Source organism: Oncorhynchus mykiss, chromosome 13 (genome assembly GCF_013265735.2).
Source record: "Oncorhynchus mykiss isolate Arlee chromosome 13, USDA_OmykA_1.1, whole genome shotgun sequence".
Taxonomy (NCBI): Eukaryota; Metazoa; Chordata; class Actinopteri; order Salmoniformes; family Salmonidae; genus Oncorhynchus; species Oncorhynchus mykiss.
Window position 1 is genome coordinate 11737681 of NC_048577.1, and position 24988 is coordinate 11762668.

Sequence of the window (24988 nt, forward strand, 5' to 3'; positions counted from 1 at the left end):
AGCCAAACCTTCAAATCATAACCGCTAACCGACACACAGCCTACATCATTGTCACCATATTATCTAACGTCATAGTCAACATAGCTAACAGAACTAATGCATTAATAAACCCGCTACAATCATGTAGTATAGTGTACAGTCAGCAAGCAGTTTAGCATTTACACCGGCAGGCCCCGGTGGCAATAAATATATAAAACCAAAAGCTTACCTTGAGGAGTTCCAGTGTTTGATAGCCATAGCCAGCTAGCTAACATAGCGTCCCTCTGTGTTTGAGCCGGGTGTTTGAGTAGACTAAACTAGATAGCTAGCTAAGTAAGTGAATATGAAAAAATACTATGAAATGTAGTTAGCTCTCTCTCTCCCTCACTATCAAGGTTATCCTTAATTTTTGAAGAAATGCATTTATTCAAAACTGTTCAACTATTGTCTTTCTCTCTTTTTGAGTTAACTACTGACCACATTTTATGCACTGCAGTGCTAGCTAGTTGTAGCTTATGCTTCCAGTACTAGATTCATTCTCTGATCCTTTGATTGGGTGGACAAAATGTCAGTTCATGCTGCAAGAGCTCTGATAGGTTGGAGGATGTCCTCCGTAAATTGTCATAATTACTGTGTAAGTCTATGGAACGGGGTGAGAACCATGAGCCTCCTAGGTTTTGTTTTGAAGCCAATGTACTCAGAGGAGGATGGAAACTAACTACTGTACACCTTCATTGCAAAACAGTGTGTTTAATTCAATTATTTGGTGACATGTTCATATATTTAGTATAGTTTTTTTCTAAAAGGATGGTCCTCCCCTTCCTCCTTTGAGGAGCCTCCACTGGTATATACTCTATCAGTAATCCTTTTAGAGCTTTTGTCCAGAATCCAGTGTGTAGGAGGGAGAATCCAAGATGTGGGAAGTGTGCAGGGGGGCATGGGATAAAAGATTGTGTAGTTTCAGTAGATACATTTGTGTGTGTCAATTGTAGGGTTGCCCATGTTGCTGGGGATCGGAAGTGTCCGGTGCGACAGTGGCAAGTGGAGGTGACCAGAGTCAGAGTAGTGCATCCTCTACTTTCTTCACTGGGCCAGTATGCTGGGCCAGTGAAGAAAGTAGAGGAGGATGGGTCAACGGTGAGGGACCCTGAGATGATCCCTGTGAGTAGTAGATTTGTGCCAGCACAGAGGGATAGGCCAACGAGTAATATATGTTTCAGTAAGGTTGGCTTCTTAGCGTTCATATCAGCTGTACCGCAGAAATGGAACGTCAATCACAGAAAATAGATGTGGTGGTGGCAGCTGCAGAGAAGTATTTCGGTGGAGCTTCAGAAGAGTTACAGGGTGTGTTTAGTGGTGGTGTCCCGTCCACCCAGCCTGGTGGCAAGGTGCATTAGCATATAGGGTCAAAGTAGTGGAATGGATTGGTGGTTTTTATTTGTATTGTTATGAAATAGTGATATATATGTGTAGGGTTAGTTGGTGGTGCAATATTTTATTTTCCTTCCTTTTTTAATTTGTTTCACAAAATGTAACATGATTGAACACCAACTCCCGAACAGTAGTTGGCCGCATTCACAAACAAAATGTGCAAACGCTATGATACTAAAGAAGAAGAAGACAAGATTGAGAGGGACAGACTTTTTTCTTTTTTTTACATGAGAAGCTCACTTTCACGTTAAACTCGTCATCTTCTCTTATCAGCAGGATATAATATAGAGAGGTAAGATGGATATCGATTTTGAGACATGTGACATGTAGTATTTTCATATTTTTGTATACACTTTCATATTAATTAGAAATTCCTGTTCTTTGTAAAAGATTTCTCACCAGCTCTGTTAAATGTCAACACAACACTGAGCTTATACCAAGCTTTTTATTTTCAAAGCCTTTTAACATTGAATTCAGCTCGTGAAATGCTACTTTTGCTTTTTGCAACCCGCGGAAACAACTTTGACTACCACAAAAAGTAAAATCCTTTGATATGTTAGCGAAAGTGAATAAACATATTTGTCTTCGTAAAAATCTATTTTATAATATAAGTGACATTTTATCACCGAAGCACACCCTAATTGTACTGTGTAAAGTTGTTGAATCAAATTTCAATCACTCTAGAATAATTGTCTTAGTATTTAAACTAGAAAAGGTATGAACAAAACATTGACAAATACTGTAAACTTGTCATAGGTAGCTATGTAGAAATTGCTCTGGTTGATAAAATTCTAATGGTCCTTCTCTTATTTCAGTTCATGTGACAAAACAATTGTCACAATTGTCACTATCCATTGTGCCATTATTAAATGCTGTGAAACATATTTTCAATAACCCAAAATACAGTATTTTTCAGCTGTTTGAAGCTGATCTACAAAACCGAAACTTAAAAGACCCAAAAATGAAACTTATGAACGGGAAGCATAGAAACGGCCATACATAGAATGCATCTATCGCTCAGACATGCTTTCAATGAGAGTGACAGATCTATAACTCACATTTCTATGTGAATTTGGTTGCGTCGCCCAAAAACCGACATACTTGCGCCTAGATTACGCATTTTATTAATTGAGCCTTTTCAGTCTTGTTTGTGTTTGTGCCCATTGTTGTACTTTGTATCATAACATCATAAAGTGGCTGCCAATCCTGATTACCAAGCAATTGATTTGCCAAGAGATAGAGATAAAGAAAATAGAGGTTCTGTCCCAGGGGAAACGGATACATTGCTGCCAACCCAAGTAACTGATAACATGAGCTCGGATGAAACGAGGTAAGAGGAGTTTCCTATTACCTATAGTCAGTGAAGTGTTACCAATTCAATTATGCGAGAGAAAAACTAGACATTTTAGAACAACATTTGTAGCTATAAAATTACATGTTTCGTGATTGTATTTCATTCTAAATATGAACAGTAATGTCCAAATAAAGTAGGACCAGTTTTAACTCAAGCTGTAGTTGAAAATCATATTATTTTTGTCCCAAAACACCTGTGCCTTACAGCAGGAACAGTGATCGGTCCATGTGTCAACCAATAACGTTCAACCGTACCTCTGTGAAATGGTGAGATGCTGTCTTCTGAAATATTTGTCTACAGTACATTCGGAAAGTATTCAGACCCCTTTACTTTTTCCACATTTGATTACGTCACATCATTTTTATAAAATGGATGAAATAGTTTCCCCCCCTCATCAATATACACACAATACCCATAATGACACAGCAAAAACAGGTTATTACAAATAAAAAACTGATATCACATTTACATAACTATTCAAACTCTTTACTCAGTACTTTGTTGAAGCACCTTTGGCAGCGATTACAGCCTTGAGTCTTCTTGGGTATGATGCTACAAGCTTGGTACACCTGCTTTGGGGAGTTTCTCCCATTCTTCTCTGCAGATCCTCTCAAACTCTGTCAGGTTGGATGTGTAATGTCGCTGCACAGCTATTTTTAGGTCTCCAGAGATGTTAGATCGGGTTCAAGTTCAGGCTCTGGCGGTCCACTCAAGGACATTGAGACTTGTCCCGAAGCCACTCCTGCGTTGTCTTGGCTGTGTGCTTAGGGTCGTTGTCCTGTTGGAAGTGGAACCTTCACCCTAATCTGAGGTCCTGAGTGCTCTGGATCAGGTTTTCATCAAGGATCTCTCTGTACTTTGCTCTGTTAATCTTTCCCTCGATTCTGACTAGTCTCCCAGTCCCTGCCGCTGAAAAACATCCCCACAAAATGATGCTGCCACCACCATGCTTCACCATAGGGATGGTGCCAGGTTTCCTCCAGAAGTGACACTTCGCATTCAAGCCAAAGAGTTCAATATTGGTTTCATCAGATCAGAGAATCTTGTTTCTCATGGTCTGAGTCCTTTAGGTGCCTTTTGGCAAACTCCAAGCGGGCTGTCATGTCCCCTTTACTGAGGAGTGGCTTCCGTCTGAACACTCTACCATAAAGGACTGATTGGTGGTTTGCTGCAGAGATGGTTGTCCTGGAAAGTTCTCCCATCTCCACAGAGGAACTCTGGAGCTCTGTTAGAGTGACCATCGGGTTCTTGGTGACCTCCCTGGCCAAGGCCCTTCTCCCCTGATTGCTCAGTTTGACAGGGTGGCCAGCTCTAGGAAGAGTCTTGGTGGTTCCAAACTTCTTCCATTTAATAATGATTGAGGTCACTGTATTTTTGGGGACCTTCAATGCTGCTGAAATGTTTTGGTATGATTCCCCTGATCTATGCCTCGACACAATCCTGTCTCGGAGGTCTACGGACAATTCCATCGACCTCATGGCTTGGTTTCTGCTTTGACATGCACTGTCAACTTTGGACCTTATACATTATTTATATTGTAAATCATGTCCGTTCAATGTAATTTACCACAGGTGGACTCCAATCAAGTTGTAGAAACATCTCAAGGATGATCAATGGAAACATGATGCACCTGAGCTCAATGTAGAGTCTCAAAGCAAAGGGTCAGAATACTTATGTAAATAAGGTATCTCTGTTTTTAATTTTTAATAATTTAGCAAACATTTCTAAAAACCTATTTTTGCTTTGTCTTTATGGGTTGTTGTGTGCAGATTGATGAATTCAATCCATTTTAGAAAAAGCCTGAAATGTAACAAAATGTGGGGAAAACCAAGGGATCTGAATACTTTGTGAATGCACTGTAAAACATTAATCTTTTTCTGTTCACTTTAATAACAGAGATGGCTCACAAACCGACCTGCAAACTTCTACTCTCCCGAAGAAAAAAACATGGAGGACTTTTTAGATTTCCAACCACTTTTGACAAACATTTCAAACACTTCTCTTTCTGTCTGTTGTTGCTAGGAGCCAGCAGGTGGAGACAGAGTACTCACTGTATACAGTCGCCTCAGCAGACAGTGAGATTGATTTATATGGATCTGGTCTTCATATAAATCAAAGGTACAGTATGTATGCCCATAATGTAAACCAGATATACACCTTTGTTTTGGTGTTATGAGGAATCCTAGCCTGAGCTATTTATTGATTTCCTATAATGTAAAAGTGTTTGTTGTTCATAGTACTGAATGCTGTCTTATCTACTATCATGTACCATGATGAGGTGGCAGGTAGCCTGGCGGTTGAGCTTTGGGCCAGTAACCTAAAGGTTGCTGGTTCGAATCCAGCAACCAATCTGTCAATGTGACCTTGAGCAAGGCACTTAACCCTAATTGCTCCTGTGAGTCACTCAAATGTACAATCTAAAACGTAAATGCTGTTGATCCTTCGCTATGGACGTGCATGTGTTATAAACGTGCATGTATTATAAACGTGCATGTGTTATAAACGTGCATGTGTTATAAACGTGCGTGTGTTATAAACGTGCGTGTGTTATAAACGTGCATGTGTTATAAACGTGCGTGTGTTATAAACGTGCGTGTGTTATAAACGTGCGTGTGTTATAAACGTGCGTGTGTTATAAACGTGCGTGTGTTATAAACGTGCGTGTGTTATAAACGTGCATGTGTTATAAACGTGCGTGTGTTATAAACGTGCGTGTGTTATAAACGTGCGTGTGTTATAAACGTGCATGTGTTATAAACGTGCATGTGTTATAAACGTGCGTTTGTTATAAACGTGCGTGTTATAAACGTGCATGTGTTATAAACGTGCATGTGTTATAAACGTGCATGTGTTATAAACGTGCGTGTGTTATAAACGTGCGTGTGTTATAAACGTGCGTGTGTTATAAACGTGCGTGTGTTATAAACGTGCGTGTGTTATAAACGTGCGTGTGTTATAAACGTGCGTGTGTTATAAACGTGCGTGTTATAAACGTGCGTGTGTTATAAACGTGCGTGTGTTATAAACGTGCGTGTGTTATAAACGTGCGTGTGTTATAAACGTGCGTGTGTTATAAACGTGCGTGTGTTATAAACGTGCGTGTGTTATAAACGTGCGTGTGTTATAAACGTGCGTGTGTTATAAACGTGCGTGTGTTATAAACGTGCGTGTGTTATAAACGTGCGTGTGTTATAAACGTGCGTGTGTTATAAACGTGCGTGTATTATAAACGTGCGTGTGTTATAAACGTGCGTGTGTTATAAACGTGCGTGTGTTATAAACGTGCGTGTGTTATAAACGTGCATGTAACGTGTGGCTTCATTCAGCTTGAACCTTTCTACAGCCCTACGGTTGAGGACCCTCTGCCTGCTTTAGGCCAGATGCAGGATAACAGAATAGTACATGGTACCAGACTGGACTGTACCATATGTGTGCAGCACAGTGACGAAGCTGTGAAGTTCTGCCAGGACTGCAAGGCTACTTTCTGTGAGAACCATGTTAGAGACCACTACCAGGCCCCGAGACTGATGAAACACACATTGGTGGAGGCCACTGAAGGAAGGAAAACCGTTCCAAATGTAGACCATCACGTCCATGACACATATGTTGAAACAGAACAAACTGCGACTCAGGTAGAGTTTCCTTCGTCTCCAGTGAAATGTCTATTTGGTCCCCTGATAGAAATTGTCAAGAAAGGTTGGGTAGGGTTGCAAAATGCTGGTACGATAGGGTTGCAAAATGCTGGTACGATAGGGTTGCAAAATGCTGGTACGATAGGGTTGCAAAATGCTGGTATGATAGGGTTGCAAAATGCTGGTACGATAGGGTTGCAAAATGCTGGTACGATAGGGTTGCAAAATGCTGGTACGATAGGGTTGCAAAATGCTGGTATGATAGGGTTGCAAAATGCTGGTACGATAGGGTTGCAAAATGCTGGTACGATAGGGTTGCAAAATGCTGGTACGGTAGGGGTTGCAAAATGATGGGAACTTTACTTAAATTCCCCGGTTTTCCAGAAATGAGGATTCTGGATTTCCTGCTCGTTCAACTGAGATTACTGGAAAACCTGTGAATTTGGGAAAATTTACCAAAAATCTGCAATCCTAATAGTGACCTACAGTATATACAGTGCCTTGCGAAAGTATTCGGCCCCCTTGAACTTTGCGACCTTTTGCCACATTTCAGGCTTCAAACATAAAGATATAAAACTGTATTTTTTTGTGAAGAATCAACAACAAGTGGGACACAATCATGAAGTGGAACGACATTTATTGGATATTTCAAACTTTTTTAACAAATCAAAAACTGAACAATTGGGCGTGCAAAATTATTCAGCCCCTTTACTTTCAGTGCAGCAAACTCTCTCCAGAAGTTCAGTGAGGATCTCTGAATGATCCAATGTTGACCTAAATGACTAATGATGATAAATACAATCCACCTGTGTGTAATCAAGTCTCCGTATAAATGCACCTGCACTGTGATAGTCTCAGAGGTCCGTTAAAAGCGCAGAGAGCATCATGAAGAACAAGGAACACACCAGGCAGGTCCGAGATACTGTTGTGAAGAAGTTTAAAGCCGGATTTGGATACAAAAAGATTTCCCAAGCTTTAAACATCCCAAGGAGCACTGTGCAAGCGATAATATTGAAATGGAAGGAGTATCAGACCACTGCAAATCTACCAAGACCTGGCCGTCCCTCTAAACTTTCAGCTCATACAAGGAGAAGACTGATCAGAGATGCAGCCAAGAGGCCCATGATCACTCTGGATGAATTGCAGAGATCTACAGCTGAGGTGGGAGACTCTGTCCATAGGACAACAATCAGTCGTATATTGCACAAATCTGGCCTTTATGGAAGAGTGGCAAGAAGAAAGCCATTTCTTAAAGATATCCATAAAAAGTGTCATTTAAAGTTTGCCACAAGCCACCTGGGAGACACACCAAACATGTGGAAGAAGGTGCTCTGGTCAGATGAAACCAAAATTGAACTTTTTGGCAACAATGCAAAACGTTATGTTTGGCGTAAAAGCAACACAGCTCATCACCCTGAACACACCATCCCCACTGTCAAACATGGTGGTGGCAGCATCATGGTTTGGGCCTGCTTTTCTTCAGCAGGGACAGGGAAGATGGTTAAAATTGATGGGAAGATGGATGGAGCCAAATACAGGACCATTCTGGAAGAAAACCTGATGGAGTCTGCAAAAGGCCTGAGACTGGGACGGAGATTTGTCTTCCAACAAGACAATGATCCAAAACATAAAGCAAAATCTACAATGGAATGGTTCAAAAATAAACATATCCAGGTGTTAGAATGGCCAAGTCAAAGTCCAGACCTGAATCCAATCGAGAATCTGTGGAAAGAACTGAAAACTGCTGTTCACAAATGCTCTCCATCCAACCTCACTGAGCTCGAGCTGTTTTGCAAGGAGGAATGGGAAAAAAATTCAGTCTCTCGATGTGCAAAACTGATAGAGACATACCCCAAGCGACTTACAGCTGTAATCGCAGCAAAAGGTGGCGCTACAAAGTATTAACTTAAGGGGGCTGAATAATTTTGCACGCCCAATTTTTCAGTTTTTGATTTGTTAAAAAAGTTTGAAATATCAAATAAATGTCGTTCCACTTCATGATTGTGTCCCACTTGTTGTTGATTCTTCACAAAAAAATACAGTTTTATATCTTTATGTTTGAAGCCTGAAATGTGGCAAAAGGTTGTAAAGTTCGAGGGGGCCGAATACTTTCGCAAGGCACTGTACATGACGTGCTTCCATGACTCTCCTTCGTAGGTCTGCTCATGGCAAACAGCCTTCTTCATCAGTCTTCTGGGGATTCTCATACTGGTACTTGCCCTGGTAGGACTTGTATGTTATACACAATTGTGTGTCACTGTACACGGTGAGTTTACTCATTTTGTCTTTATTTCTCATTTTGTTCCAGCATTAATGTTATTCACTTATTCAATTGAACCTTTTTTTAACCTATTTTAAATGTCCTGCCTCTCTGCAGGGTCTGAGGTGGGATTTCAGCACCGGATTGTTCTGCTGGGGAAGTCTGGATCAGAGAAGAGAGCATCAGGAAACACCATCCTGGGAAGAGAGGCCTTTAGAGTGGAGGCTTCGCCTTCGTATGGGCCACAGTGTGAGGAACAAGATGCTGTTGTGGGCCGAAATAACATAACTATGATTAACACCCCAGATGTGTTGCCATCTGAGGAAGTTGCAGGTAAAGTAGCTCAATGCATCAACATCTCAACACCTCACGTGTTCCTGCTGGTGATCAGGTTGTGCAACTGGTGCACAGAAGAGGAGAAGAAAACTGTCAAATGGATGAATGAGAACTTTGCAGAGGAGGCCCTTAAATACACCATGGCGCTGTTCACTGGTGGAGACCAGCTAGAAGGGAAACCAGTGGAGGAGTATCTAAAGGACAACAGTGATTCCCTAAAGCTTCTCAGTATGTGTGGTGGTAGACATCACGTCTTCATTAACAAAGAAAAGAATGACCTCACTCAGGTCACAGAGCTGCTGGAGAAGATAGACGGATTATTGAATGAGAATAGGGGATACTATCATGTGACGAACATCTTGACCCGGAGGGAAGAGGAGATCAGGAGGAGGGAGGAGGCTCTGAGAAAGATACTGGAACAGGAGGTTAGAAAGAGGGATGCAGCCATAGCAACGATAAGAGAGGAGGAGGAGAAAAAGAGGGATGCAGCCATAGCAACGATAAGAGAGGAAGAGGAGAAAAAGAGGGAGACTGAAGAGAGAAAAGTCTGTGAGGGGGAAGATGAAGGGAGGAAGGTCATTGATAATCTGGCATTGAAAGTCTCAGGCTCAAAAATGTATGTAGGAGTAACAGTGATCACAATGATGGTACTGATTGTCCTTTAATGATACTAAACTGAATATTAGTGAGTCTCTTCATTTGATATTCACAATCATCATCTGAACATTAGGGAGTCTCTTCAATCATCATCTGAACATTAGGGGGTCTTCATTCATCATCTGAACATTATGGAGTCTCTTCATTCATCATCTGAACATTAGGGGGTCTCTTCATTCATCATCTGAACATTATGGAGTCTCTTCATTCATCATCTGAACATTAGGGGGTCTCTTCATTCATCATCTGAACATTATGGAGTCTCTTCAATCATCATCTGAACATTAGGGAGTCTCTTCATTCATCATCTGAACATTAGGGAGTCTCTTCATTCATCATCTGAACATTAGGGAGTCTTCATTCATCATCTGAACATTATGGAGTCTCTTCATTCATCATCTGAACATTAGGGAGTCTCTTCATTCATCATCTGAACATTAGGGGGTCTCTTCATTCATCATCTGAACATTATGGAGTCTCTTCAATCATCATCTGAACATTAGGGAGTCTCTTCATTCATCATCTGAACATTAGGGAGTCTCTTCAATCATCATCTGAACATTAGGGAGTCTCTTCATTCATCATCTGAACATTAGGGAGTCTTCATTCATCATCTGAACATTATGGAGTCTCTTCATTCATCATCTGAACATTAGGGAGTCTCTTCATTCATCATCTGAACATTAGGGGGTCTCTTCATTCATCATCTGAACATTATGGAGTCTCTTCAATCATCATCTGAACATTAGGGAGTCTCTTCATTCATCATCTGAACATTAGGGAGTCTCTTCAATCATCATCTCTTATTGTAAAGCAGGGTGAAAAAGTTTGCAGATGAAAATGATAAATAAGTTAATTTATTAATTGTTGATTAATACTTTCATTGATTAATTGTTAGAAGTGGTTTTATATATTCTTTATGAACATATCTCCCATTATAACCTGGTGTTTAGAGAAATATAAGATACCTGCACTTTCTCCAATGGGTGAACAAATAATGCAGTGTCATGTATTATGCAATATAAATGTCAAAACGGTCCAGGAATACAGCTGAATCATCATACAGCTGTGTTGGGTTTGTTTGGTGCAGTATTTTCAAAGTTATATTAACTTGGCCTGGAAATTCACTATACTGTAGCTGTGTCTCATGAAGTGCTGGACCCAGTTTAAACGTCCTTTATATAACCAATATAACCAATGTCAGAACATCAATGTAAAATATCAATTATGCATTTTGTACCACGTCAGGGAAGAGCAGTTGGCTAAACTACTACCGGGAACTGCTCAGTGCCAGAGGCCAGCTAGTTACTGGGTCGTTTCACAATAAGAATGCCTTTTGCGTCCCTTTGATATCTTCTTAGAGGTTCACCTAGCGGTCATGATGGGGGCTGTACTAAATGTTTGATGTATTATAATAATTGATTATGCTTATGTTGTATTAATATAAGGTGAGGGGTTATAAGACCCCACCCTCCTTACATTTATAGGGTCCTAGACTACAGATTAACAATATATATTCATTATAGAGGTTTAATATTGTTCCACAGTTGTTTTCTAGTCTCTCTGCCTCTTATAAAGAAACTGTCTGAGAAATGTGTCTGTGAAGACAGAACTCTGCAGTAAGAGATAAGATACCAGTCAGACATTCCACTATAAATCAACTTGGACATTTACTGCTAAGCCTTTAGATAACACTAAAAGTCTTGTTTATGTAGCTGTGTAGGCATGGTTTTGGTCTCATGAGTAGAAGGTAATGGCGTAGGCAGTGACATCACAGGGGGTTGACTACAAGCATGATAAAAGCAACTTGGGACCTTTTCTATTTTGCAGAACTTACTCGGAAACATGCGTGCTATGTTCCTGTTGTCAACTTCTGTCTGCAATTGCATTAATAAATGAATGATTTAATTAAAGATATTGTCAGAATACTAATTTCACCAATTTCACTTTGTGACATCAGCTGATGTAAGAAGAGCTTTATAAATACATTTGATTGATTGATTGATTGACCAGTGCACTTGCTCGTTAGCTGGCTGCTCATTCTAAATAGTTGGTAAACCTGTTCAAAACAGTGGCAGCATGTACACTGGAGATTCAGTGGTGATTATGTTTTTTACATGCAAAAGTTGAACTAGGTGTATTTATGTTGTTGTTCAAATGTACCCTTTATATACTATATCTTTCCAAAGAAACTACCTGTAGTTTGAAATCTTGCCCTAATATTTCTGCTGTTTTGTTGATAATGTGCCAACCCCCCTCCACCGTCCAGGGTATTCAACCTATTAGAGGCATGCACACACCAAAGACGGTTTAGAATATACTGTCTTGGCGCGTACTTCAAAGAACACAGGAAATGTTATTTCCTGCTCTAAAAGTGTCAGTTTCCGGATGTGTCTGACAACGGCTATACAACGGCCTACACAGCAGGGTAATTCAACATTCACAGGAGTTGTAAGGTATTTACAGCATTTAAACAATTCAGTACAGTCACACTGTATGTTAGTCTTTGTTAGCCTATAGGTTTACCTCTAATTGATTAGTTTAATTGGTTAATAGCGGTTTACCAAGCAATAGCGCGTGGGGGAGAATCTACACCTACTGGACCTTGCTTTAACTCGTTGGATTTGTCTTTAACAAAACAAATTGCTGAAATATTCGATATATATATGGGCATTACATTTATCACATTAAATGTTTCATTTCTTCCACACAAAAAAATCCCTATGAATTCATTTAGGTGTTATCACATCCATCCCATCTGCTCTGTACTGCAAGTAATCTATTTAAAACAAAATACTAAATAGGGTTTATTTGAAATATTTTCAACGTTTTTATAGTTCCTTACTCATTATGTGTTCATTTGTGTGTAATCGATGGCTAATCTGTGTTCCACCAACTGGCTGGGGTTCTATATATTCTGGAACCTGATTTGCCATTGTCATTAAAAATATTAATATGAATATCTCAAAACTACCCTTGATTTGCTGAATGTGCAATCCTAAAGCAGAGCTGTGATTGGTTAATGACCTATAATGTCCATTTCTATGGGTCATCTCGTTAAAAGTACCAGAGAGCTCCATGGAAATGTGATGTGTTTGAAGAGTATATTGTGTCTAAAAATAATCATTTAAAAAAAGGGTAATTCTGAGATATTCATAATAATAGTTTTAATGTTGAATAAATTAATGTGAAAGCGTGTATTTTGCACACTATAAGGAGTATAATGACACCAATATGTTGTCTGTATCATGTACGGTTCACAGATCATAGGGTCTCACAGGAGGCATGTATAGGTCTAAAAGGGCCTTAAATGGCCACTTTAATCATGGTTTTCCCCAAAAAAATTGTGTTACAGCCTGAATTTTTTTATTTGTATTTTATTTATTTTTTTACCTTTATTAGGCAAGTCAGTTAAGAACAAATTCTTACAGTGCGTTAACTGCCTGTTCAGGGGCAGAACGACAGATTTGTACCTTGTCAGCTCAGGGATTTGAATTTGCAACCTTCCAGTTACTAGCCCAACACTCTAACCACTAGGCTACCCTGCCTCACCGAATTTAAAATGTCTTACATTGAGATTGTGTCACTGGGCCTACATACAATCAGTAGTGTAAAGTACTTAAGTAAAAATACTTGAAAGTACTACTTATGTCGTTTTTTTGGGGTATCTGTACTTTACTATTTATATATTTGACAACTTTTACTTCACTACATTCCTAAAGAAAATGATGTACTTTTTACTCCATACATTTTCCCCGACACCCAAAAGTACTCGTTACATTTTGAATGCATGGCAGGACAGGAAAATGGTCCAATTCACACACTTATCAAGAGAACATCCCTGGTCATCCCTACTGCCTCTGATCTGCCAAACTCACTAAACACATAAATTATGTCTGAGTGTTAGAGCGTGCCCCTGGCTATCCGTAAATGATCAAAACAAGAAAATGGTGCCGTCTGATTTGCTTAATATAAGGAATTTTAATTGATTTATACTTTTACTTTTGATACTTAAGTATATTTGAGCAATAACATAAAATACTTATGTAAATGAAATACACATTTTAATTTCTTACAAAAGGATTTACAAAGACATAGGGCGTTTTGACCGTCTAACTTTTAGTCAAAAGCGAGTTGAAGACAGCTCTTTTGACAATGCCTCTTTTTACTTTGCCTTAATAATTGTTTTACTTCCCTAAAATTCTTGGTAAACTAAATTAGATTGATTATTTTAGTTGTACCTTTTGATATTTTTTGTGTGTTGTTTGTGCATTCACTACCCACAGTCCTCGAAACCCTCAATGAAAAGCGGGCTTGAGGAAGGAAATGGAGGCTCTGCAGAGGAAGAACAAAAAAGGCTTCCATACCTTGGTGCTAACGAGAGCGCAGATGGAATAAGGTGATCTATGTTTTATAATATCTTCATTTGTTATGGTATTGTGAGTTTTTGTAGCATTCTTCGAGTCACTGTGCTTGCCATTTGTGTTTTTATAATTGTCAAACTACTTAAAGGGCAATGCAACCAGTTTTCAACCTCATTTTCATGATCTCCAGCACAATGCCAGTGTCAACATATGTAAAAACATGAAGTAAAAAAGTTTACATAATCAAAAGTTAAAACATTTAAAAAACTGCTTTTCAAACACTGTGAGATTCGTTGTGACATGGGGAGCAAACCTCGTTGCAGGTTTAGAAAATCAGTTATTTTTTTATATTTGAATCTTACACTGTGATGTCACAGAGAAGCATTTATTTTAGGACCTTGTATTTTTAACCACAGATCATAGAAATGTGCTGTTTTCACACACTCACCGGCCAGTTCATTAGGTACACCCATCGAGTACCGTGTCAGACCCCCCCTTAACTCTTTACAACCCCTTGAAGGGTGATAGCCAGAGCACTGTTATTCTATAGGAGGTTATCAACAATGAAAGTTAAGCTTAGTTGGAGTTGTAAATGTTATGTTGTGTTGGTATCAGGGAAGAACAGCCAGAACCACCTGTTCCTGATTGTCAGTCCATGAAGAGTGATAAATCCATGCATCTTCCACTAGATTTCAACGGCGTCTGCCCAACCTGTGATAGCAGGTGAGTCTTCTGAAATGTTGTCTTGTATTAATTTTTTCACAGTGGTGGAAAAAGTACCTAATTGTGATACTTGAGTAAAATTATAGATACCTTAATAGAAAGTTAGTCACCCAGTAAAATACTACTTGAGTAAAAGTCTAAAAGTATTTGGTTCTAAATATACTTAAGTATCAGAAGTAACAGTAAAAGTATAAATCATTTCATATTCCTTATATCTGCAAAGCAGACGGCACCATTTTCTTGTTTAACATTTTTACAGATATCCAGGGGCACGCTCCAACACATCATTTACAAATGATGCATTTGTGTTTAGTGAGTCCGCCAGATCAGAGCCAGTAGGGATGACCAAGTGTTCTCTTGATAAGTGCGTGAATTGGACCATTTTCCTGTCCTGCTAAGCATAAATAATATAACATGTACTTTTGGGTGTCAGGGAAAACGTATGGAGTAAAAAGTACATTATTTTCTTTAGGAATGTAATGAAGTAAAAGTTGTCTAAAAAGTACAGATACCCTCCAAAATTACCCCCCAAAATTACACACAATACCCCATAATGACAAAGCAATTTTTTTTTGTGGCTAATTTATAAAATAAACTGAAATATTAGTATTCAGAGCCTTTATTAAGTACTTTGTAGAAGCACCTTTGGCAGCGATTACAGCCTCGAGTCTTCTTGGGTATGATGCTACAAGTTTAGCACACTTTTGGGGAGTTTCTCCCATTCTTCTCTGCAGATCCTCTCAAACCTCTGTCAGGTTGGATGGGGAGCGTCGCTGCACAGCTATTTTTAGGTCTCTCCAGTGATGTTTGATTGGGTTCAAGTCCGGGCTCTGGCTGGGCCACTCAAGGACATTCAGAGATTTGTCTCTGAAGCCACTCCTGCGTTGTCTTGGCTGTGTGCTTAGGGTTGTTGTCCTGTTGGAAAGTGAACCTTTGCCCCAGTCTGAGGTCCTGAGCTCTCTGGAGCAGGTTTTCATCAAGGATCTCTCTGTACTTTGCTCCGTTCATCTTTGCCTCGATCCTGACTAGTCTCCCAGTCCTTGCCACGGAAAAACATCCCCACAGCATGATGCCACCACCGTGCTTCACCGTAGGGATGGTGCCAGGTTTTCTCCAGACGTGACTCTTGACATTCAGGCCAAAGAGTTCAATCTTGGTTTCATCAGACCAGAGAATCTTGTTTCTCATGGTCTGAGAGTATTTAGGTCACCTCCCTGACCAAGGCCCTTCTCCTATGATTGCTCAGTTTGGCCTGGCGGCCAGCTCAAGGAAGAGTCTTGGTGGTTCCAAACGTCTTCCATTAAAGAATGATGGAGGCCACTATGTTCTTGGGGATCTTCAATGCTGCAGAATTTTTTGGCACCACAGAGATGCCGTGACGAGATCCTGAGGCCCGTTGTCATGCCATTTATCCGCCGCCATCCTCATGTTTCAGCGTGATAATGCACGGCCCCATGTCGCAAGGATCTGCACATAATTCCTGGAACCTGAAAATGTCCCTGTTCTTCCATGGTCTGCATACTCACCAGACATGTCACCCATTGAGCATGTTTGGAATGCTCTGGATCGACGTGTACAGAGCGTTCCAGTTCCTGCCAATATCCAGTTATTGTATTGATGATATCCTCATGCAGCACGTCATGTCATCACATGTCATCAGAGTGTGCAGCTGAACATTCTATACTGGAAAACACTTGGTTTGTTATTGTTGATTGAAACAAAACCGACATTCATTCAATATGAATACATAACTTGTTTTTGCGTGGATTCAGTTAGCTTTTAACAGCAAGGACCGCTATTTCTTGTCCCGTTTAACAGACAGATTTAAGCCTGCTTGACAGAGACGCTAAGCTGCTAGACATCAAGCTAACGAAGTTGGTACCAGAGGAGTTATTTTCTTTGTCTAGAGAAATGAATGAACTGTTCCAGCGCTGTAGGAGCTATATCCATTATGCACTGTTTCAGGACAAACCGGATCAGTCTGAGTTCCAATGCGGCAATAGTTTACTTGCCGAGGATTATAGGCTTGAGGTGGCTTTATTGATCATTTAAGTCACCAGCCTACATAAGAAACTGGAGAAAATGTTTACATTTGGTTGGACGGCATATGGGCTTGTTGGATGCATCTCCGCCTTGTTGTTACTCGACTGGCCGGTGTTGCCCAGAGCTCCCTCATCTGATATCGGAGTTTAAGGAGCACAGCAATAGGAGCAAGACAATCAACTATTGTCGCATGTCATGAGCCGTGAAAGCCGAAGACAGCGACCTCCCACAAAGCATTCTACACTCCCAACGAGAAGCCCGGAGAGGATACAAACAACGAATAGTTTCGCCGTCCTGGAGTCTGATCAACTTCGTCGCTGGGGGTGCCTATGTCTGCGGCCGCAGTGCCTACTACTACGATTTCGAAGTCGACATCGACAACCTTCCGTCCCTGCTCTGGATTGAGCGGGGCTTCTCCATCTGTCGGTGGCCTGCCACAGGCGCCCGGAGCAACGGCCTCAAGTTATCCTGCCTCTCGCCCGTCCATAAATAGTTCTCTGAATCCTGAGAAGCGTGGCAGTGGCCAGATTTCCTAGTCCTTTTCGCCAGCAGTGGTTCTGGGCAGCTCCATGGCAAGAAATGTGTCCTTTCCTGGTGTAAAAACAATGTCTTATCCCGGAGCTCGAGTAAATGACATTACCTAGCTGCTCCCGAATGTACTATGCCAAGACATGGAAATTGATTCTATCGTAGTCCATGTGGGTTTTAATGACATTATGAAGGGCAGTTCTGAGAAGTTGAAACTGGATTTTAAAGAGTTAATTCACTCTCTGCCAAACACTTACAAAAGATCCATCATGAAAGACAAGCATTGTAATTTTAAATTCCGTAAAGTTAGTGTGGAAGAGGCAAATTGTTTTGTTAATGTCTATCAACGATGACAAGCCACCGGGGTCTGACAACTTGGATGGAAAATAGCGGATGATATTGCCACTCCTATTTGCCACATCTTCAATCTAAGGCTACTAGAGAGTGTGTGCCCTCAGGCCTGGAGAGAAGCTAAAGTCATTACGCTACCTAAGAATAGTAAAGCTGTCACGCCCTGACCTTGGAGATCCTTTCTATGTCTCCATTTTGGTTTGGTCAGGGCGTGATTTGGGGTGGGCATTCTGTTTTGTGTTTCTATTTCTATGTTTAGGCCAGGTATGGTTCTCAATCAGGGACAGCTGTCTATCGTTGTCTCTGATTGGGAACCATACTTAGGTACCCTTTTTCCCACCTGTGTTTGTGGGAAGTTGACTTTCTTTATGGCACTTAGCCTTTGAGCTTCACGGTTTGTATTGTTTGTTGTTTTGTCGGCGTCATGTTTGATTAATTAAAGAAAATGTACTCTCACCACGCTGTACCTTGGTCCAGTTCTTCCAACAGTCGTGACAAAAGCCCCCTTTACTGGCTCAAATAGCCTACCAACCAACCCTTAGTAAACTTTGGGAAAAAAATTGTAGTTGAAAAAATTGTGTTTGACCAGATACATTACTATTTTACAGTAAACAAATTGGCAGCATACTTTCAGCATGCTTATAGAGAAGGACATTCGACATGCACAGCACACAAATGACTGATGATTGGCTGAGAGACATAGATGATAAAAATATTGTGTGAGCTGTTTTGTTAGACTTCAGTGAAGCTTTTGACATTATTGATCATAGTCTGCTGCTGGCAAAACATATGTGTTAGGGCTTTAACTGATGCAAGCAGTAAAATTAGATTTAGAAAACAGATTTAAAAAAAAGATGGAACAGTGGGGCCTGTGAAGCAACACAAACATAGACACATGCATACACACACACACACACACACGATAGCATACGCGCTGTACACACACGTACACATGGATTTTGTACTGTATATATGTGTGGTAGTGGTGGCGTAGGGGCCTGAGGGCACACAGTCCGTGAATGTATTGTAATGTTTTTAAAATGGTTTAAACTGCCTTAATTTTGCTGGACCCCAGGAAGAGTAGCTGCTGCCCTGGCACGAACTAATGGGGATCCTTAATAAACCCCAGGAAGAGTAGCTGCTGCCCTGGCACGAACTAATGGGGATCCTTAATAAACCCCAGGAAGAGTAGCTGCTGCCCTGGCACGAACTAATGGGGATCCTTAATAAACCCCAGGAAGAGTAGCTGCTGCCCTGGCACGAACTAATGGGGATCCTTAATAAACCCCAGGAAGAGTAGCTGCTGCCCTGGCACGAACTAATGGGGATCCTTAATAAACCCCAGGAAGAGTAGCTGCTGCCCTGGCACGAACTAATGGGGATCCTTAATAAACCCCAGGAAGAGTAGCTGCTGCCCTGGCACGAACTAATGGGGATCCTTAATAAACCCCAGGAAGAGTAGCTGCTGCCCTGGCACGAACTAATGGGGATCCTTAATAAACCCCAGGAAGAGTAGCTGCTGCCCTGGCACGAACTAATGGGGATCCTTAATAAACCCCAGGAAGAGTAGCTGCTGCCCTGGCACGAACTAATGGGGATCCTTAATAAACCCCAGGAAGAGTAGCTGCTGCCCTGGCACGAACTAATGGGGATCCTTAATAAACCCCAGGAAGAGTAGCTGCTGCCCTGGCACGAACTAATGGGGATCCTTAATAAACCCCAGGAAGAGTAGCTGCTGCCCTGGCACGAACTAATGGGGATCCTTAATAAACCCCAGGAAGAGTAGCTGCTGCCCTGGCACGAACTAATGGGGATCCTTAATAAACCCCAGGAAGAGTAGCTGCTGCCCTGGCACGAACTAATGGGGATCCTTAATAAACCCCAGGAAGAGTAGCTGCTGCCCTGGCACGAACTAATGGGGATCCTTAATAAACCCCAGGAAGAGTAGCTGCTGCCCTGGCACGAACTAATGGGGATCCTTAATAAACCCCAGGAAGAGTAGCTGCTGCCCTGGCACGAACTAATGGGGATCCTTAATAAACCCCAGGAAGAGTAGCTGCTGCCCTGGCACGAACTAATGGGGATCCTTAATAAACCCCAGGAAGAGTAGCTGCTGCCCTGGCACGAACTAATGGGGATCCTTAATAAATACAAATACAAAAATTTGCACAGCCATTGAAGAGAAGTGGGACAACATTCCACAGGCCACAATTAAACAGCCAGATCAACTCTATGCTAAGGAGATATGTCAGAGGTGCATGAGGCAAATGGTGGTCACACTAGATACTGACTGGTTTTCTGATCCACGCCCCTACATGTTTTTGAAGTTATCTTTGACCAACATACTCACATCTGTATTCCTAGTCATGTGACATCCATAGATTAGGGCCTATTACATTTATTTCAATTGACTGATTTCCTTATATGAACTGTAACTCAGTCATTGAATCAATCATTGAATCAATCAACAATCATTGAATCAATCAACAATCATTGAAATTGTTGCATGTTGCATGTATATTTTTGTTCAGTATAGAATCAAGTATTGGTACCATGATTGAGTTAGGAAATAAATGGTATATCCACGATATTGGCCGCGAAGATCACTATACTCCCATTGACTATAAAGGTGCTGACAGACAGTGGATGGGGTGGCCTTTTCATGTTCAATGAAGCCTAGGTGGGGGCGAAATTCACACCCAGGTGGAGTGGTCAGCGGTGAGCACCAGTGGAAGCCGCTCAGCCTAGGTGGAAAGCAGTGTTCACAGTAGAAAACGTAGTCTGTGTGGTGATGCGTCAACACTTACGTCCAACAGCAGGACCAGCTAACTTGCCCGCTGGCTAGCTAGAAGGCTAACACTATCAGTTTACAGAGTAATGTTTAACAATACAAATCATTTGTTTTTGAGTAATATTTTCTGTTGCATGTAAATACAGTTTAATGAACTAATAAACATATAGTGCTTTTACCGATTCACTTTTCGCACGTTACTAATGTTTATTGATTTCGTTCCTATGGTCACCGGCAACTTTCGCCCTTGTATGTGAAGACACTAGCCGCTTTGACTTGAGGGACAAGTGGGGTACTCCGCGCCGGCAAGGTACTCGCCGATATTCTGGTGGGTGTCTGAAAAGCGCTTAATGGGGATGCTGCTTTCTGAAAACATTGCCTGCAGTACCCCGGTCGGCCTTGAATTTGAAATCCTCATTGAGAGGGGGCAGTCGTTCACCAGCGCTCAGAGTTCAAATACATTTTACGAATTAAGTAAACGGGCAGTAACAGAGACTTGCCATATCAGGGATAATGTCTACTATGACCAATAAGAGGTCAGTGAGTGATCAGATTAAAATATTGGGAACCTAAAACAATCTCTCTCTCATTCCTAGGAGCCAGTCTCTGGAGACAAACTCCTCAGTGTGTAGTTCAGATGGCGGTGAGATGAATTCACAAGGATCTGTTGTTACACACCAAAGGTATGGTCATAATAATTCACCCCCTTGGACTTTTCGCATTTTCTTGTGTTACAACTTGGAAGTAAAAGTGATTTAATAAGGATTTTTTTTTGTCACTGATCTACACAATATTTATAAACAAAATAATTAAAAAGAAAATACTGAAATATATTGATAAGTATTCACCCCCTTGGTTATCAAGCTTAAATTAGTTCAGGAGTAAAAAAATATGTTTGTGTGGACAATCATGTTTTGCTATTCTATTGTATTCTATCACGTGAATTGTACCAGACGGAAGTGTGACATATGTGTGGGGCGCATTCACAAAGCTGTGAAGTTCTGCAAAGTTTGTAAGGCTGTGTACTGTGAGGACCATATTAGAGATCACTACATGGCCCCAGGACTAAGGAAACACACAGTAGTGGATGCCACTGATGACCACGGCCATGTTGAAATAGAAAGGACTTCGACTCAGGTAGAGGGATTCATTCTTTCACAGTTAGATTCTTAGTTGTGTTCTAATTGATTTAGGATTGTAAAGTAACTATCAATTTAGTAACATACATGCCTTCCTCTGTTTTCCTCAGGTTGGCTTATGGAAAAAGAATGTAGTCCTTTTCTGCATCCTCATACTTATACTTCTGGGTCTGGTGGGAGGACTTTGGTATCATATGAGTCCCAGAGTGGAGGGTGTGTATAGTCACAACTTAATTTCCAATATTTTGTTCTGCAGAGTATGATTCCATATATTGTATAACGTTTACTCATTGCATGCCCTGTGTCTCTGCAGGTAAGGGGAGACTTGACATGAGGATTGTTCTGCTGGGTAAGACTGGATCAGGGAAGAGTTCAACAGGAAACACCATCCTGGGGAGAGAGGCGTTTCGAGCAGAGGCTTCTCCAGTGTCTGTGACCACACAGTGTGAGAAACACAATGTTGTTATTGGTCAGAATATAATAACTGTGATTGACACTCCAGGTATCTTAGGCACATTGTTGCAACCTGAGGAAGTTATGGTTAAAACTGCTGAGTGCATTAACACCACACCTCATATCTTCCTATTGGTGATCAGGCTGGAGGAATTCACAGATGAGGACAGAAAGTCAGTTCAATGGATCCAGGAGAATTTTGGAGAGGAGGCTTTAAAGTACACGATCGTTCTGTTTACTGGGGTAGACCAGCTAGAGGGGAAATCGGTAGAGACGTTTATAAAGGCCAGCAGCCATCTACAACAAGTCATTAACAGTTGTGGGGACAGATACCATGTCTTTAACAACAAGGACAAGAATGACAACACTCAGGTCTCAGAGCTGTTAGAGAAGATAGATGAATTACTGAATGAGTATAGGGGTTATCATCATGTGGCAGACTTGCTGATACAGGAAAGGGTTAGGAAAGAGGAGATGAGGGAGAGGGCTCAGATACTACAAGAGGAGGGGATAAAGAGGGAAGCAGCAGAAAGAGAGATCAGAGAGGAGGAGGAGAAAAAGAGGGAAGCAGCAGAAAGAGAGATCAGAGAGGAGGAGGAGAAAAAGAGGGAAGCAGCAGAAAGAGAGATCAGAGAGGAGGAGGTGAAAAAGAGGGAAGCAGCGGAAAGAGAGATCAGAGAGGAGGAGGAGAAGAAGCGCAAGGAGCTAAAAAATCTGGCATTGAAGGCTTCTGAAAAATCAGATATTAAGTTTCAGCTGATAATCATTGTTGCAACAATCATCACTCTTATCATAATTTCCTGCTGTAAGTCTATTGTAGATAGAACGAAGGAAGAACATATGATATCAATACAGAAGGAACAGAAACTGGAGAATGAAATTAGACATATTATTAAAGAGAAATATGAAAAGGAAATCAGATTGTTGAAAGAAGAGCTAAATAGAACCAAAGAAATAAAGGTAAAGGAAAAGAAAGAAGATGTTAGAAGCTCTTGTAAATGTTCTTAAATAGTTAATTTAGAGGAAACAATGATCAGATCAACAAAAAATATGACAAATAGCAAAACAGAACAGAAAAAAACAAATGACCTGGAAAATAAAACAAAAGGCACTACAAAAATAAAATACAAAAATGTACAAGAAAAAAATATGAAGATAATAGCAGTCATTAGAGGGCTGTGCCCTTTCTCTATGACAGTAGTAGTCACAACAATAGTTACAGCAGTTACACTTGTTAAAAATGTACACATCTGTCAAGAATTGCACCTGACATGTAGGTTGTGTCCCGATTCATGACCCCCACCTCCATGGACTTACTGGTCTATGATCTCTACAGAGACAGTAGATACAGAGCACAGTGTTGTCGTTTTTCAGCACAAAAGAGCCGGCTCCTTGTAATACGCTCTTTTACTTCCTGAAAAGTGAGACACGCTGTATCATTCATTGTGGAGCTGTGGCGGCAGTGTTGTGTCTTGGTTCCTTGATCTGATCTACAGTATGGTGTCGTGACGTTGACCTTGGGGGTAGGTTTATGACAGTCATAAATACCTCTTCTCCCCTTTTTCCTCTCTCTACCCTACTGAGGTTACATTTACAAAACCCTTGGTTAACATAGAGATTCTGGGAACATCAGTAGGTCGGGGAAAATGAACTATATTCTGGTAATCCGAACAATTGAACATATGCAGTGGTACTTAATGAATATGATGTCGGTTCAGTTGTCATCTGAGACATTCTCAATGATAAGATGACATAACCTCTACAGTGGAAAGTCTACATATCAGAGTTATCGGATTCACATGGAATTGTTGTTCAATTTAAATGTTTGAATATGAAATTATTTGTGACGGGATGAAATGTGATTTTAGCTTCTAAAATGTGAGATGTGGGTTTTCATAAATTAGGGCTGCTCACTCAGTGGCCCGCCCACGTGAAGAGACAGAGGTTGTAAACTATGAAACACACCACTTTTCTCCCTTCCTATATAAAGCCTTGACGACAATATAACCTCCTGTTCCGATGATGTGAGGACGACGGTCCAATGTCAGAATGGTTCAGATAATAACTACGGAATGAAGCCAACATCAGCGTGAGCTTTGGATGAGAATGGTATGAACTTTGAACTCTTATTCACTACAGAAGTGGTACCTCCTAGCCGTTGAGTTAGCAACAGCTACTGCAAACGAGGGTTAGGAAGGAACAGACAGAGTATCCCATCTACCACACAATGACGTTACTACAACGTATCCAATTGACCACCAGAGACATTCTTCAAAGGACAAAGGACTCGGTTTGGCAACACGGTCTTCCATCTACCACCAACCTACTGAAGCGCAGCGCACAGTAAATATTTATTGCATTTTCCTTTTCCAAATGGGTGTTTAATTTAGAATGCATAAGATACTGTATTTACGATAGCACAGCTTTTTCCTTTGTTCCTCAGTCTCCCGCTCTTTTGCTCAAACCCAGCCCTTTTCCTTTGTGTAACAAGCTGTCATATCTGTTCCGCCCTCTAGGGACGTTTTCCTTTATGACGTAATTTGTAATCAAGTTATGATTAATTGTGTGTATATGAATTCTGTGTGATTAGTTAGGTATTTAGTAAATAAATAATTAAACCCAATTTTGTATTGCTGATTCAACTTGTTAGCCAGGGTTTGTGAAGATAACCAAGAATTTACAACTTTCAGATTACGAGACTGAAGTAAAATGACCATTGATATTGACTGCTATTGATGTAAAATATTACTAGGTCTTTAAGAGTTTATTCGGAAGATAACAGCTCTATAAATATTATTTTGTGGTGCCCGACTCTCTAGTTAATTACATTTACATGATTAGCTCAATCAGGTGATATTAATTACAGAGAAATTATTTTATAGAATAGCATGTCATATCACTTAATTCGGCATAGCCAAAGACACGACAATGGGCTATGCATCAAAGT

The 24988-nt window shown here is 40.7% G+C and overlaps 1 protein-coding gene across 1 annotated transcript; it reads left to right on the forward strand.

The window, feature by feature from the left end:
- The first annotated feature begins 1723 nt into the window (after positions 1–1723).
- LOC110487231 lies at positions 1724–23644 on the forward strand. Its single transcript, XM_036942590.1, has 12 exons — positions 1724–2740; positions 2971–3030; positions 4787–4882; positions 6108–6396; positions 8554–8662; positions 8774–9654; positions 13936–14048; positions 14629–14736; positions 21046–21132; positions 21403–21586; positions 21699–21801; positions 21902–23644. The coding sequence occupies exons 1-12, from the start codon at positions 2721–2723 to the stop codon at positions 23047–23049; spliced, it is 3198 nt and encodes a 1065-aa protein (XP_036798485.1). The 5' UTR covers positions 1724–2720; the 3' UTR covers positions 23050–23644.
- The last annotated feature ends 1344 nt before the right edge of the window (positions 23645–24988 follow it).

What these genes read in the sequence shown, in the direction of transcription:
- LOC110487231 (XM_036942590.1), top strand. Translation starts at nt 2,721, where the DNA reads ATGAGCTCGGATGAAACGAG. An exon ending in ATGAGCTCGGATGAAACGAG is followed by an intron (nt 2,741 to 2,970) that starts GTAAGAGGAGTT and finishes TGTGCCTTACAG; the next exon opens with CAGGAACAGTGATCGGTCCA. An exon ending in TGATGGTACTGATTGTCCTT is followed by an intron (nt 9,655 to 13,935) that starts TAATGATACTAA and finishes CACTACCCACAG; the next exon opens with TCCTCGAAACCCTCAATGAA.